Below are 17605 nucleotides of genomic sequence, written 5' to 3'. Positions count from 1 at the left end.
TTCATGATCATCAAGATAACTCAACAGTCAATTTATGGTCTATTATCCCTGTGTCAGTTTCTTGCTGTGTAACCTACATAGGTGTTTTAATTATTCAGATAAAAAGGTCACTGAATAGTCAGGTAATTCTGAGTGTCACAAATGCCATAAATTATTTTGTGTGGCATTTGACTGCCACTGAGGCAGCTAACATTTAGCAAAGAATGATGAGCCTGTTGTGTGTGTGTGTGTGTGTGTGTGTGTGTGCATGTGCGCCTGTGCGTGTGGTCTCGTGTGTTTTCACTGGTCCAAATGAGTCAATGAATTTCTAAATTTGGAGCGCGTTGGAGCGAGAAAAATGCGTCACTGCTAAGACACACCGCCTGGGGATTTATATATTTAGGAAGACGATGGGTGTTCTGTGTTCGTATGTGCATATTCATTTTTACTTTGAAAAGCTGCTGATGTTTGCTCATTTTTACGGAATGCCACAATACAACGCACACCTGAAACCTTCTCCACCATGGGTCACAAACCTTTTTTAAAAATGTCTTTGTAAGTGTGTTGCAATGTAGTATTATATGTAGCGTTGGAGCATGATGGCAGGCATGGACTGGGACAAAAATCTGGCCCTGGACTTTTTGGTCCAGACTGGCCCACGAGAAATTCATGTGCACTCACTGTGCCAACTCGCCCCATTGATGTAAATATAAATACGCAGGCCCTTAATTACAACACGATACTGAACAAAATCCCTTTTTATTCTGGAGCCTTGAATAAATAAATGAGAGTGAAATCATTCATGGTTGGCTCAATCCGCTGCTGGGGTCTCTGGTGAGATCATGTCCACAGGAGAGGTTGAACTTGGCCTGCCGCCTATCAAAAATCTGGACGTTAAAGTAGAGAAATAGTGTGGAATAGGTTTGAACAAGATGCATGCAATCAGAACTAGTTGACTAGTTGGCTAAAGTACGGAAAACAATAATACAGTCATCCCTCGTTCAACGTGGTCAATTGGTTATGCGAAGTAGGATTCAATATTAATAAATGGAATATTTCGTAGGTGGAGCACAGAAAACCTGTTTGACATTCTAAATATGATTTTTACCATTCTTAGAGCCTTGTAGACATGAAATGACACCTCTATAATCACCTTTACACCTGTATTATTTTTTGTTTACACCACATTGCAAGTTTAATGCGCAGGGTACGGGATCACTGCAGGGACATAAGAGACGGCCGCCGCTTTAAGCATTAGAATGCTCCTGAGCTAACCTGTTAGCCTCCAATTTATTGATTCTAAACTTAAGAGAGGGTTTCAAACAGAGTGGGGAAGAAGGACAAAGCAAGAAACCTAGAAATTACCACTTCCACAAGGAATGGGAGGATAACTTGTTTTCACTCTATCATGTCGGATATGACATGACTGACTCCATGCAGTGTTAAGGTAATGTAATGTATGGTAATGTCTCTTCAGTGTAACCTTGCTGACTCATAGTGACCAGAATACTACATATAAGTTGTCTTTCAATATTTTTCGACTAATAATGGGCCATAGTCATCCATTCTCACATTCTCTGGAATTCAGCATCTTGTAAGTCGCTTGCAAATAGAGGAATTAATGAAGCCTGCTCTCGCGTGGCGTCACGTGGGACAAAGTGGGATCAACTAATGCCACAACTGCTTCACAGATGCAGGAAGTGGTGGTGACAATGCATACCCGTGCTGGAACAATGCGCGTTGCTCGTACTATGTCGTACGCTAGACGTAAACAGTACTTGGCTTAGGTGTAAATAAGTCGTGCCCGAGCGTGGCATTTTGTGCCAATTTCAGTCACTAGTTGTGTGCGAAGTGCGTAAATTATGTGTGTAAACATAGCGTAAACAGTACATAAACTAATCTTCACGCTTTTCAGGCGTACCGTCTGACCCACTGATTCTCAAATGGTGGGTCGCAACCCAAGAGTGGTTTGCGTAGCTATTTTTAGTGGGTCGTGGAGTGTTTGCCAAAAAAAAATAAAAATGAATGACTCCATGAATGCACCTTGCACTGGTGCTATTCCCTTGTGACACCACCATGAGGCGCTTGACTTGGTACTTGGTCAAACTTGAGCATGAGGGGAGGACATCGAGTGTGGACTTAATGCACCGTCCATCTGAAACACAGCTAGAGAGCTCGATACAGTACAGCATCAGCTGGAGAAGAACACTGCATAAAGCGAAAGCTCATGTTGTGTGGCGTGGAGGAATTCCGACCATAGTGCCGACTACCATATGCAGTATGACGGTACTGGGGGCATTTCATTCCTAATTTGATATATTGACCGAGGCAGAGGGGGGCTCCTCCAGAACAAATGGTCCTCCTTATTTTTAAACTTGCCTACGGTACTCGGTGTTGAATCAAGGCAACTGGACTCGTTTGATTTTTCAGTTCATGTTTCACTTCTCATCCAGATCCATGTGCAAATGTTCCTGAGTCAACTCCTCAGAAGATATACCATGTACTGAAAACCTTTACACACACTTTTTGTTCAAATAATTGTTGAATTTGTGGATAAAACCGTACTGTTCCTGAAATGATCATGAAAATGTTTTGTGCTGGCACACCTTGTTATTTTGCACTACCTCAAATTCAAACTGCACTTGAATGTCTTTTCATTAAAGGGACAGTGTCCAACTGGCTCACAATTACATTGCCGGATCCTGCGCATGTGAGTGACGCACTTGTCATTCTACGCTTATCGACTCAAATATTAGCCATTTTTCTGCAATCCACTACTCACGTTCATTCAGTCATAGTCAAATTAGCTATAAAATGAAATCAAGGACATCATCAGGGTATTTAAAAGGCAGATATGCAGCATTTGTCAGCTTCCATTGAAGGCATGTTGCGTTCAAGGCCAGGGATTAAACGAACAAGATAGATGAAGAAAAAAATTATGTTTATTCTGCTATGTTCACCAGCAGGCTATCAATAAAGCTGCCCGCATTTACATTCATTCACATTCATTGTACTCTGGCCCAAATGAGTCCTGTGGTATCGGGGAAAACCTCATTTCATTACACTGGTGCCACCCCCGGGTCCAGAATGGAGCTTGTCAAGTCGTAGGTTTGATAGGTTTGGCTGTAAATCAATCTCATTCGGCTTTAATAAAAAAGCCTGGCTTTAGGAAGGAAGGAGGCGGGTGGAAACGGATTCCATCAGGGCAGAATAGTGACTGCCCACTCTGCACTGCTCTGTGTCGATGCCATTATTCTTCAGGAGTGGAGTGGGTGGCCACAACAAGTACAACAAGAGATTAATAGAAACTGAGATCTTTGCACAAACCTGGAGAAATAATGAGAGCATAATTAGCTATGGAGGCTATGGAGACAGAGTGAAAGACCACACAATAATACACCCACATGTTCTCCTCCGCACATATGATATGATTGTATGCAATTTTCAGGAATGTGGACAACAGCGGCGCTTTGCCGGCAGCCCACCTGTCAGTCCATAACCACTAGCTTGATGAAGTGGCAGAGTGGGTTAGCTCTGAAGGCCATTAGCTTTTTTAGGTGACGGCCTATCCCTCGGATGTGGTGCTTTTTCTCAGTTTATAGCGGGGATCACGCAGAGGGCACAGTTGCCATTAGGCGTCAAAGTCAGCCTCTGAGGAATTGAGGCGAGCAGAGTCAGGCTAAAAACTGTTTGTTTTGTATGCACACAAGCTGTCCCAGATAGGCGGCGGAGAAAATCAGGATTTTTATTATGTTGTGTGTTTTTCATGGCTGTTTTATTTGTTATTTTCACTAGATTATGCAAAAACTACTCAACACAAAACTCTGGATCTGCATAATGGTGCAGTGCACTTTGGCTGACATTATAAGAGGGGGCATTTTTATTCTTAAATTTCTCTGTGAATTATTGATGAATCCTAGTGACAACATTTGGACGTGTGCAGTAGGTGGGCATCTGTAAAGCTGTATCATTTGGTGCTGATGCAAATAAGGATTTGTTTGCCTCAGCGGTAGTCCAGGTTCTGGGATTACACATTACACATTGCAGGATTCAACTACAAAATTAAGGGTGGGACAAAATTTGGTGCAGACTCATGTCGGCTGTCGATCAAGCAAAACCTCTTTTCAACCAAGTAAACATTGCAAAAGAATTTACAAACATTTCCTTGATTTCTCTGAGTCACTGATGAATAATAGTGGCAGCATTGAGACGTGTGCAGGAGGTGGGCATCTGTAAAGCTGTATATTTTAGTGCTGATGTAAATTAGGATTGTTCACCCCCACAGAATCCTATTCATGTTATGTTGTCTTGACTGTTGTTTTGTAGGCTAACACAGAAACTACTTAACCGATTCCTGTAAAACTATCTGGACCAAGAAAAATTTTGTGCCTGCCCATGCAAAACTTCTCTTCATCCCTTTACATGTTGCAAAGATGGCACTTTTCTAAATTTTCCTTGATTTCTCTGTGAGTAATTGACAAATCCTAATGACAAAATGCAGGTATATGTGGTAGATGTCATCTGTAAAGTTGTACAACTTGGTGTTGATCCTGCTGGGCCTAAAGCAGGTTGGGCATATTTTAATATAGTAGTTGCTCGTTTATCGCGGTTAACTAGTTCCAGTCCGTACCGCGATAAGTGAATCTGTGAAGTAGGATTCAATATTAATAAATGGAATATTTTTGTAGTTGTGCATAGTGACTTGGCTTTATCAGTTTATGTATTTAATCCCAACCTTTTAATTGCAGGTTTTGATAGTTTTACTAACAAGTTTGTTGCCTTATACAAAGTAGAATGCCTTGGTGGAGATCTGCACTGTGCCGAATGCTTCTTTTCTTGTACTTTAAAGACAAAACTCACAGTGTACGTGTGCATTGATCGACTCCACTCAATGACTTTTTTTCAATTGCCATTCATATACTTGTTTTTTCCTCCCCCCGTGATGACAAGTGTACAAGGTCAGTTGTGTATTGCAGCCCATCCTTGCATCTCGCCTCGCTCTGTTTCTTCCAACCTGAGCCTTTTTCATTTGGCCAGGTGCCTCTGACTAGCTTCATTTTTCACCCACTTCCTCACCACCTTATTTGTCGCTCTTTTGTCCCTCCAGCCAGTCTCCTGTTAACCTTGTTTATCACATTGCCCCTCGCCCCCGCCACACACCCATCCACATCCTCCTCTTTGGTTTTTCGACACATTTAGCACCCCTTCATTCATTCCCGATTCCTGGCACAGCTCTTCTCTTTGCACCCTTCCATCCACAGCGTTCGCTCCCCCTCCCCCAGGTTCATTTCCCTCTAACAGGCCGATGGTGGGAAATATGAAAATGTCACGGCCACGTTGTTATTGGCATTTGTGTTTGCACGGCCGTCATGAGACGTAAGCATAGGTGACAGAGCTTGTTTCAACGTCCCTCTTGAAAGGCAGCCATCGGCGTCTTGAAGCCGACTGTAAAGACGAGCGGTGGCGACACACGTCTTTGCCACTCTTCACCCCTTCTATCCTTTCTCCGCTTTTGTTCTCTTACCCTTCAACTGCCTTTTTATTCTCCAGTTCCCTCAGTTCTTCCAGTAGACTCCACTCACCTCCCCCACTTTTTTTTCTCCATATGACCACTACTCTCTAAATATTTATACTTGCAATTATTTTTTAAAAAGAAAAATAGCTGCCTCGGCTAAGAATGTCATCGCGACTTAAATGACACAAAGCCTTGGAGTCTTAAGGTCTCCAGTTAGTGGGACCTGCTTCCATCTGTGTGTCTCTACTGCGTGTGTGTGTGTGTGTGTGTGTGTGTGTGTGTGTGTGTGTGTGTGTGTGTGTGTGTGTGTGTGTGTGTGTGTGTGTGTGTGTGTGTGTGTGTGTGTGTGTGTGTGTGTGAGATATTCATATTCCCTAGGCTATGTAGCATCTCATAAGGCCAGCCTGTCTTTCTGCTGAGCTCCAGCAAGAGTTGACCTGTGTTGGCTCTTCTCTTATTGCTTCAAAATGACAGACAGCCTGTTTTTTTTTGTTCTTCTTTGCTGCGCCGTCATGTCATATGTGGACACTGTGTCCTGAAACAGACGTTTCAGTACTCAAGGCTGATTATTTTAGGGTGCGTTCACCCTTGTGTTTCAGTACTCTGGTGTAGACAAAACTGTTTAAAAAAAAAAAAAAAAAAAAAAAGGTACCTGGTTTGGTGCAATTTGCGTCGCTGTCACACTGGTATTTTATTTTTGTCATGGGATCAATAAAAGAACATATAAAGTAAAGTAAGGACTTGATTGGACAGCTTTCATGACATAGATCAAATATTCCAAACCAAAATGCTGTCAGGTGGGTTGAATACAGAGAGATGCTCGATATTCGGCTTTTTACTGATATCCGATATACCGGTATTGTCCAGCACTTGATTGCCAATACCGATATTGGCAGCAACTCTTTCCTATAATGTCAGGTAGGGGTGTCCTGATACAAGTCTTTCACTTCCGATCTGATACCGATATTGCAGCCTTGATACCGGCAGATACCTATAACACTCTGATATCAGCAGGAATCATACAAACTTTTAATACTTATTTTGTAGTGTGGAATGTTAGAAAAGGATTGATCAAGTGATATTGCTCCAAAAGAGAACGGTAAACGGCAACAATAGGTATGAGAAAAATGGACTCATTTACTTCTTTGAGGATCTGGGGTATAGTTTTATCCACAATGTACTGGCTCGGCACAATATAGCGAGGTTTGAGGTGATCAATTAAGCATTTAAACCCGACTTGACTCACCACCGACAGGGGCCGGTCATGTTTTCTGTTATAGCTAATGACTTCTTGTCGTCCCGTGTGAGTTTCTCGTGCTTGTGCCACCACGGGAAACATGTGCATGACATGTGTTGCAGTCATCTGCAATGTCTTTTTCGGACTTTAACGAAAAACATGCACAGCCGTCATCACTCCTACTCCACGCTTAACACGTTAGCACACGCGTGATCACGTTGGCTCTATCCAGCCGCTGCTGGATAAACATGCTGGGGCGTAGTCAGGAATCGACTGCTTGTGTCATAATGCCAATATTGGAGATTTTAAATGCATGCCGATTTAGTTCGATATTTGTTGTTTGTTGTTTTTTTTTGCTGATTTTGGCCTAATATCAATATCAATATCGGACCCCTAATGTCAGGACACACCTTGTGTAATCAATGAAGACATTACGCTTCTTTTACTCTAATGCCACTGGATGCATTTAACAAATAAACACTGCACTTTATTGTGTACAGTAGTTATAGGAAAAAGTGCCATATTTATTTTAAACATTTTGCCTCAACAAAATAGTCATTTAAAAAATCATGACCAATAGTCAACTTAAAGAACATATTCTCCTACTGTCAACAAGTAAGACAGATCAGTCTTAATAAATAATAATAAGAATCCAATTAAATAATGCTGGCAAATACACAGTTTGGGAAAACTATAAGGATAAATTAAAGTGCATAGTATGAGACGCTGGACTAATGCAATCAATGAAATCGTAAACTGGCTTCATTCTGCACAGGTGCACTAGCTGCTTGTGATTCATCCTGATATATGATATTTATTTAGAAGTATTAGAGGAAGATGCCTTTCTCCATCCTAAAAATAAAAGTGAAAAATAGTCACACAGGCAACACAGTAGGGGTTTTGACAAATATTCACCTTTTTAATTTTTTTTTTTTTTTTTTTTACAGAAGAGTACAACAAAAAATAAGACTACATCTTCACTACATTTTTATTTTAATGACATTTGGGGTGTGGATCTCTATTCAATCTCTCTAATCAAGATATGTAATCAAGAGGTCTAGTCTCGTCCTTCCTTTGCTCGCTTCTTAAGTACAACTCCCATTCCCAGAGCTAATCAGCAGCTAGTCTGACTCCTTCAAGTTGATGGACAAAGGCTTCTCCTGCTTTGCAAAAACACTCCAGACAGGTAAAGGACCACAAGTCAAGGAGCTCTGCGATGAAGCTATCACAGGATCTTCAAGTGCAGTAATGCATGCGGCCTATGTAGAGAAAAATGCTGCCTTTCTTTCTCTGTCTTCCCACGGGCCGCCTGGTGCTTGTCCAAAGGTTCCTCTGTGGGCTACAAGGGTGTTGTTTTGTGGTTGCAAATTGGGCTGGTCCTGGGAGAGCTGCTGTTATTCTAGGATCGGCCTTGTTTTCTTCATCCTTCTTGCTCTTTTCTTTTACTCATTCCGCCCGCTTGCTCTTGTATTGATATCTCACATCTCTCCACGGAGAAGAAAAGGTGTGGTGGTTATTGCTCGTCAAAAAGAAAAGACAGCGCTGCCCTTTCCTTTTATCTCTCATCCTATGGGCTTGCACTCCCATATATACTGTGTGTTGTGTGCGCTTGTGTGTGTGTGTGTGTGTTGTGTGTCCCCCGATGATATTGGTTTCAACACAAGCGCTTTGGCTCAACATGAACCGGTTGAACTAGATCTGCAGGTAATTGTTTGTTTTAAGGGGGCATTTGGTTTCATTGGTGTGTGACTGTGTAAAGCTTGTCATACACCGGTGGCAGACTCACTTTTGAATCCGGGCCGATCTCAAGTCTTGTTGTGCAGTACACAGGAGGGAACGAGGCGCAATTGACAGCTTCCGACTGGTTGTAGGAAGACGATTCATTTTTAGCAAGTCAGAAATTCAATATTGCACATTACGCTATGTAAGACTATGTGCTCATAAACATGCGTAGGTCAAAAATGCATATTTGGCCTTTCATCCACACGTCATGGAATTCACCAAAGCTGCACAGGTTGTTGCTGGACTTCTCTTCCACTCCTCCATGATGACATCTGGATGCACAGATCCAGATTTTTTCTCTTCCAATCCAACCCTGATGATACCTGATTTTGGATATCTGCCGATACAAACACTATCCCAGTACAGAGCTCTGTTTGTGTTTATTATTATTATTATTATTATTATTATTATTATTATTATTATTATTATTATTATTATTATAGCGTCTACAGACACTATAAGAATGATGTGGAGGAAGTCAATCAGCAATCGCTTTATTGGACAAAACAGGTTACTGTCGGCCACACTGCACCAAAAGAATATCAGCAAACATAGCTAGAAGAATATCAGCGAACGTAGATGTCAGCACGCATGCAGTGCAGCGCAGGCACAAGCGCTCCGCCGGATGCGTTCACAGCTTGATAATGTAGCAACATGGACGTTTTATGTCATGTTAAGTGTTCTGTTATCCAATGGTCTGTGAAGCCGTGAATGTGCAGGCTGAGTGTGTGTGTGTGTGTGTGTGTGTGTGTGTGTGTGTGTGTGTGTGTGTGTGTGTGTGTGTGTGTGTGTGTGTGTGTGTGTGTGTGTGTGTGTGTGTGTGTGTGTGTGTGTGTGTGTGTGTGTGTGTGTGTGTGTGTGTGTGTGGCGAGTGAAGACGACTGCTGCAGTACATGTGTGGAGACGGCTACATTTGCTGATATGGCTCTTTACAGGTGGTATCGGAATATTTGATACGTGAATTATGTTAGTATCGCAACCCGACACAGATACTGGATTAGATAGACCCCATCCCTAATGACATCACTGTTGGACACCTTGAGCTCCTCCACCTTCCTGCCTTCCGATTGACGATGCCCCACAGCTATTGGAAAACTGCCAAGGGAGGGAATCATGCCCTGCTTCACAATGTCATAGTACTTGTTGGAATTAGTTTCCCCTCCAATGAACCGCAGCTCTCCAATGACGGCAGCACTCACACAGCCCCAGACTATGATGCTGCCACCACCATGCTTGAATGTAGGCAAGACAAGGTTATCTTGTTACTCACTTGTCACTGCTTTAGCTTTTTCGCCAATAATCATTTGTTTTAAACATAATATTAATTTTCCAAGGTTTTCTCCACTTGGTTTATGAAAACAAAGTAACCACTGCGTATTTGCTCTTCAGTCAATAGAGGAACAAAAGGATTGGTGCACAGCAGAGCAGCCGAATGTAAAAAACTAAAAATAATAATAATAATGCAAATTATTTTTTATTTTGGTCGTTTGCGTTGACTTTGTTGGAATTTAAAAACAACTTGACTCCTAGCATGTGTACAGTGAACACACACGCAAACACACAGACTGTGGCACGTGCAGGCTCAGGCTGCAGACTTTTGAAGTTGCGCAGGTAATCCACTTTTACTTGAAACAGGTGCCATCTTGCTGACATATACTTAATGCCGGCTTACTCGTACAAGTAATTACATTTTCACAGAGACCTGGATTACACACACACACACACACACACACACACACACACACACACACACACACACACACACACAGGCAGATTGTGGTTGTAAAGCTCCAGCGCTCAGTTTCTCGCACTGTAACAAAACCATATTTATTTTGACTTCTTGCCGTTATGCAGGAATGCGTTGGTATCGGCGAGTGGGAGGCGATAGAAAAGCATATCCCATCTGGATGATTTATGACTTGTGTGCAACTGCCTTCGTTTTTGTGTGTGTATTTGTTTTATTTTCTATTTCGGCCCTTCTCTGTGTCCACGCAGGCACAGTCATGCAGGGACAGCAGGCTCTTGGCCTACTTGCCTGGGTTTCATATGTTGCAACAGACACTTTTGTGCCGTCATTTGTCATCAGGAGGGCTTTATTGTGTGCTCCCGTTTTCTCATCTCCTCTCTGACTTTGAGCAAAACAGTAACGACATAATTTAATGTTTCTCTTTCTTTGTGTGTGTGTGTGTTTTTTTTTAGGAGCGTCAGGTCAGCTCGTGAAGGTGGAGCCGGAGGTGCTGTCGTATCCGGGTCAGACGGTGAACCTGCGCTGTGCCTTTGCAGACACCACAGGGATCCAGCTCACAATGGTCAGATGTGATTCAAGTTTTTGTTGGTTATGTTGTGCAAAAACAGAATTGGATCTCACTTTGCCAACAATTTGTTGAAATGGCTTGGCTCTCTCACTTGCAATTGTCAATCGAAAAGACAGTTTTAGGACTGGTACCTTGTTTGCTTGCAGCATTAAATCTTAATCTAACAAATCATGGCCCAGAGAAATAATCCTAAGGCTAGTAATAGGTTTTTATCACATTTAGGCTTAATGTTTTATTACGCCAAACAAACAATGTTAAGCTTCATTTCGCTTTAGGGGATTGAATATGGTAATGGGGACGCTCCTTAGTTGCATCTCAATGAAGTGGAAAGTCTCTCGGAGCAGCTGAGAGGGCGCTTGGGGGAGTCTGAGGAGGAAGCTAGGCGATGGCGTGCTGCTCCTGAAAATGCTCATCCATATTCATACCTGCTCCACTTATGTGATTTTTGGTGCTCTCTATGCAGCCTTTACGGCATAATGGAGGCTTGTTATCATAGATATAACACTAAAGTGTTAAAAAGCTAACGAGCGCCCCCTCTTTGTGCTCCACCCAGGTTACATGGATCTATGAGCCCAAGGAGGGAGAGAGGATGAACATCGCAGTGCTTCACCCGAGCTTTGATCCAAACTACCCCGACTCGCCTCTCATGGGCAGGGTCCGCTTTGTCCAGAACCCGGCCGACATGGCCAACCCCTCCATCCAGATCAGCGATGTTCGCATGACAGACGAAGGGAAATACATCTGTGACTATGCTTCCTACCCTGGTGGCAATAAGCAGGGCATCACCAATCTGATCATGCTTTGTAAGTGTCCATCATAATTCCTCTACAGTCGGCCCTCGCTACATCGCGGTTCGAATATCACTCCCTCACTATATCACATTATTAATTCATTAATAATTGCCGGCTGTTTCGTAGTTGACAATGGACTATTATTTGTCAAAAAATTATATAATAAAAAGACAAGTTATATGTAGTAGTGTTCCATTACGTGTGAACGTGGTAGGTTTTTGGCTTCTTACTTTGTCCTTCTTCCCCACTCCCCACTTGAAACCCTTTCTTAAGTTTAGAATTGGAGGCTAACTAGTTAGCTCGGTAGCATACTATCTTTAAGGCGGCGGCCGTCTCTTATGTCCCTGCAGTGATCCCGCAGTCTGTGTACTACAGTTGAGCAATGTACTGTGAACAAAGAATACCAGTGTAAAGGTGATTATATGGGTGTTATTTCATGTCTATGAGACGCTAATAATGGTAAAAATTGCATTTAGAAAGTCATAAACAGGTTTTCTATGCTCTAACTACGAAAGTATTCCATTTGTTAATATTGAATCCTATTTCGTGGAAATTCACTTATCCAATTAACCGCAATAATCTACAGATGACTGTATACCCTATTGACACATGTGAGACCGCACTGGATATAAGACAAACCCTTTATAGGAGACACGATAAAGCCATAGGTCTTAAAATAAGGAAAATATTTGTCAACAGATGAAAGAAAATGCAACCTCCAAAATGTCATTTTAATGAGATGACCCCTATTTTTCATGACCTGTCTTTGGAGGACCGAACTAATTGATATTTTCCTTTATAATAACAGAACAAGACAATTTGACTTACCAAAATGCCATTTTAACATATTGACCTAAATAGAAGACCACCTTGAATATAAGACAAGCTCTCTTTTTCAAGGCTTGTTCCTCGAAGACAAAAAAAGTCTGTACATTTCTTAAAATAAGCAAGTTAATTTGTGAATGGAACAAGAAAATGTGACTTTCCAAAATGTCATTTTACCATAATGACCCACATACAAGAAAACCTGCTTTTAAAGGACAGAATAAATTGATATCTTGCCTAAAATAAGAAAAATAATCTGCCAACGGAACAAGACCTGCCAAAATTTTATTATTGTAAGTTTACTGGCCCAAATATAAGACGATCCCTATTGTACATTTCAACACTTGTTCTTGGAAGACAAAATAAATTATACATTTCTTAAACTAAGCAAAATAATCTGACAACCGGAGAAGAAAACACAATTTTATGGTACTGATCCCTACCATAACTTTCCGGCGAGTCACTGTGTGAGTGACAGGAGGAAAAGCTCTGACTTGTTTGTGGAGCAGCACCTGTTGCATGTTTGCATGTATGAAACTCTAGACACTGTCATTTTCAGACTGTTGTCTAGGGAAGAAAGTGCCGTCTACGGTATTTGGGCTAGTACAGTAATATGACTGAGGCTACAAATTCAACCACAAAGGTACTAATGGACCCCTTGGGGTTACCAGTAACCCCCCGACCCTCCACCCCTTGTGGGCCGCAATTTGAGAAACACGTTTGCATCACAGCTAATTGCATTAGTTATTCACTGTAGCTGATGTCATTTTGTTGTGCTGCGGGAAGCCTCAAGACGTTCCAGTCAAACGTAAACAATAAACATGGCTGACGACCATGATAAGCTGGTTTTGGCTTTGTTTGTGAATAGATCATTTCACCGTCTGCAGTCTTTCACAACACAACTCTAATCTTTTCTTGGCAATCCTGATCAAATATGGAATTATGGACAATTATGGTTAAATGGTGGCAGTCCAGTCTGAGCTCTCTTCTTAGGGTGTTCTGTGTTATCATTAGCACTCAGGAACTCATGTCACTTTTGGATCTGCTTTGGATTTAGGATTGGTTAAAAAAGGCCGCCAGCATGATAGCACTCAAACCTTTTATCACAGAGGACCCAATGATTGAGCTCTAACATTTTCCAGCCAAACAGTTAAATGCAGAGATGCTCTCACACAACACACTTTTTTGCTTATATTGATGGTCAAGTGATTAACATTGTACCTCTGCTCTTTGCAGTGAAAAACAGTTAGTATTGCTCATTTCTCACCACAATCACCAGTACTTTTAAATGAACATGACTGGATAACTGTTGTCTTCTCTGCATGTGGTATATTATGTGTCTGCAATTGCAGTCCAATGTGCCGGTGATTAAGGGTCTGAACTCTTAGTGGCTGAGTTGCAAAGCAAATATTGTGATATACCATGTAATGTATAGTCTTGCAATTAGTCCAAGGGGCTTTATCTGGTCCAAACATACACATGGGGATGGTCTTACATTGCTCACATGTCACCAGTGTCACTATTGATCCCATCTTACCATATTCATAAATGCAGATTCTCACCCCTCCCAAAGGTGGCATATGGGTTAAAAGCTTGTCCAGTTGGTGCTTAATTGCTACGATAAGTGGTATTGTCAGATCAGTTGTCTTCTTGTTAATGTAATGGAACCGTTGGACTAACCTTGGCCACTGCCTCTGGTTCTGCTCTCTTCTCTCGCCAAGGCATTGTGCCTCCCCCCTCTGACTGCCTAATGATGCAGAGCCTTGTCATTATGCTCGTCGGCCAGCATTTGTCACATTCACGATCACGTTGTAAACATTTGTATTTAGTGGATTATTTCGCTGTTGAAACAATGCTTCTTGCCAGTACATTTTATACCAAAGCGAGTTTAGTCCCATTTTAAACGCCCCCTTTTATGCAGAAGTATCTTTAATTGTGTTTTAATAGCAATGTGTCCCAAGAGCTTGTTTATGAGCATCAAACATGAAAAATATCTATCATCTCCCTCACTTATTTGCTCCACTTTCAGTTGCATTCAGTTGCTTTAGAAGTTTTGGGTTTTCATTATGTCATGAAGGGAAAAGTCTTCTTCCTCGTGGACAGTATCTGGCCTGCCTTTTAGCAAATGAGGTCATCATTAGAGGAGACATGCAAGCAGGCTTCGCTACACATCTTAAAATACAGCTCTGTCAACTGTCAGCTACAGATATGGGAGCGGTTAGTTTGATCATTTTATTTTTCTTCAGCAAATAGGCCATCCTACCATGACGTTGCTTTAAAAATGTGACTGTAATGTTAGCACTGTGGCTCACATAGCTATGCTAGTAACATTTGTCCCACTCCTTAATGTTACTTTGTTGTGTATGATATATGGCATCTATTACGTTGGACAAGTGTCGAGTTACAGTTTAAACCAGTTGTCCCATCAATTAACCATCACGGTTAATGGGTTCCAGACCCAACCACGATAAATGAATTTCCGTGAAATAGGATTCAATATCAATAAATGATATTTTTTTGTACTTGGACCATAGAAAACTAGACATAAAATAACACCCCTGTAGTCACCGTTACACTCCTGTTATCATTTGTGTACACCACAATGCTAATGCAGAGGCTACAGGATCACTGCAGGGACACGAGACGGCCATGGCTTTAAGCATAGCATGTTAGCGATCTAACTAGTTAGCCTCCATGTATTTGTTAGGGTGACTTTAGAATGAACAGGACCTCATGAGTGTGAAGTTTTGTTGAAGTTAAAGTGTTGGCAGGACACACTTTGTGAAGTAGTCTCTGATAAACACTAGTCTGGGGCGGCCAAGTGTTTCCATCATGGACGATGGAGTTGGAGTCTGAACACAGACTCTGGAGGTACGACCTCCCTCCATTGAGGTTGCATTCTGTGATGACAAGCAGTGATGGAGATGTTGCCCGCCCTCTTCACCAAGTTAATCAGCCTTCTTCTTTTAATAAGGGGATATTGTTTGCCAATGCTGGGCGCTTGGGACAGCGGGGGGAGTAATCAAAGAACTGGATGGAGAGTGGAGAAGGTGTGTTTGCTCTGTCTTAGTGATTGTTTATCCATGCAGTCTCTGGGGAGAGGAGACACATGAGGGAGAATGGGATTAGGGGTAAATGATGCACATTACGTTTTCCTCGCCTGTGTTACGGCCATTTCCTGCATCTCAACAATCCATTTAATCTCCACCCTACCCCCCGCCTCTGTTGTTCCCCTTTCTGTCATTCCGCCCACCAGCGAAGCCCCAGAACTTGGCCTCCACCTTAACTGTAGATGCGGCCACCACGTCCATGGTGGTGGCACGCTGCGAGTCTCTCAACGGCCGTCCCGAAGCGCAGATCCGCTGGGTGACCACCGCCAATGGCAACGCCACCACATCGTCCCAGCTGGGCTCGGACAACACCGTGTCCATTACCAGCGAGTACCGCATGGTTCCTACCGCGGCAGACAACGGTAAAGACATCAGCTGTGTGGTGTCACACCGGACGCAGGCCACACCAGAAAGTTTCCAGATGAAACTAAAAGTTCAATGTAAGAGACACGCACATCAGTTCATTGTTCTGCTGGTTCAAGCTCTTAACAGCTTTTGGCTTGAAATTATTAATTGAATCTGTTGAACTGTGTGATTTTTTTTTTTTTTTTTTTTTTTCCCTCCTTTCTGTCATTCCACTTCCACAGATGCCCCCCAGGTGACAATAGTGGGTTATGACAATAATTGGTACGTGGGTCGTACAAATGTGCTGCTCACCTGCCAAGCTACCGGGAACCCGGTTCCGACAACCGTCCAGTGGAAGGCGTGAGTACCGTTATGTCAGCTCTCTTCTGTCTCTCTCTCTCTTTCTCTTTTTGGTCTCCGCTTTGTTCCCTTTTCTCCTCACCCTTCGTCTCAAAGTCTGCAATCACCACACCACTGAGCTGTAATCAGCACTTTTTATTATTACTGCTGCAGCTCTGTGCTCCGATTATGGAAATAGCCACTTAATTTCTCATAATGGACTCTGTGACTTGAGGTTTAACCCTTCCATGTTGAAAAACACAATGTGACTCAAATTCTCTTCCTCCCCTTCCTGTTTTTCAGCCATTAACATAAATGTGAAATAATTGGAAAAGACAGAACTTGAAGATGAAAGTGCTTGAACGCAGATCTACTATCAAGTCCCGATCATGTATATTTTTTTAATTATTTTTGAATATTGGATGTTGAGAAAGGGACAAAAACTACTAGTCATCATAAGAGTAGTGTATTTGGATGCGTACTGTACACAGTATACTGTACTTTCAAGTAGAGCTGCAACAATTAATCAAATCAATGATTGATGATTGTTGTTGACTAATTAGATAATCGATTAATCAATGATTAATCGATTATCTAATTAGTCAACAACTATTTTGGTATTCGAGTAATTGTTTTTTGATTTAAAAAAATATTAATATCCTCTGATTTCAGCCTTTCAATTTTTTTTTATTTACTTAGTCACCCATGGGCATTTTATCTTTGTGTTTGACTGTTTGACTGTGGGAAACAGTGATTGACATTTTTGCCTCTTTTCTGATTTGTTGGGACCAAACCAATAACGGTTTGTGTTTTTGTCCATATTGATTACTCGATTAATCAATCACCGCAAGCTTCAGATTAATCAACTAAGAAAATAATCGTTAGCTGCAGCCCTACTTTCATGTGACCCATATTCAATACTATCACAACAAACATAAGAAGTCAGAAACATGGCAGAAGGCAACTCAATTGATGGCGATTGAGTTACAGTATATTGCCCACATAAAAATGGAAGAACTGAATTTGGTCACAGTCATATGAAATATTACTGTTTCATCTCGAATGTTTCATCTCGAACACACACTAAGTGGCAACATTCGGCACCAACAATTATGAATAACACAAATATTATTGTTATCGTTAGGTACAAGGGGTGTAACAGTACGCCATAATCACGGTTTATTTTTGATGCAGTAATGGGGAACAAAAGGCGGAGTGTTTCCAAATAGGAGACTTGAGTGATGGAAGAGTGTGTTCAAGCTCTGGCTTCTGTTTGGCACTACTGTTAGTAGAGGTGTCCCGATGCAACCTTTTCACTTTCGATACAATACCGATACTGTACCTTGATACAGACATCGATCAAATAC

The 17605-nt window shown here is 41.9% G+C and overlaps 1 protein-coding gene across 3 annotated transcripts in view; it reads left to right on the top strand.

The window, feature by feature from the left end:
- The window catches only part of si:ch73-22o12.1 (nectin-2), a 160394-nt gene that overhangs the window by 55259 nt on the left and 87530 nt on the right, over nucleotides 1-17605 (top strand). For all 3 annotated transcript variants that reach the window (XM_054781184.1, XM_054781183.1, XM_054781182.1), the window contains exons 2-5: nucleotides 10713-10822; nucleotides 11382-11631; nucleotides 15701-15994; nucleotides 16142-16259. In XM_054781184.1, coding sequence (XP_054637159.1) covers nucleotides 10713-10822; nucleotides 11382-11631; nucleotides 15701-15994; nucleotides 16142-16259 — 772 coding nt within the window. The remainder of the gene's footprint in view (nucleotides 1-10712; nucleotides 10823-11381; nucleotides 11632-15700; nucleotides 15995-16141; nucleotides 16260-17605) is intronic.

This window comes from Dunckerocampus dactyliophorus, chromosome 7 (assembly GCF_027744805.1).
Source record: "Dunckerocampus dactyliophorus isolate RoL2022-P2 chromosome 7, RoL_Ddac_1.1, whole genome shotgun sequence".
Taxonomy (NCBI): domain Eukaryota; kingdom Metazoa; phylum Chordata; class Actinopteri; order Syngnathiformes; family Syngnathidae; genus Dunckerocampus; species Dunckerocampus dactyliophorus.
Note: the sequence above shows the minus strand (reverse complement) of the source record. Positions and strands in the feature narration are given on the sequence as shown.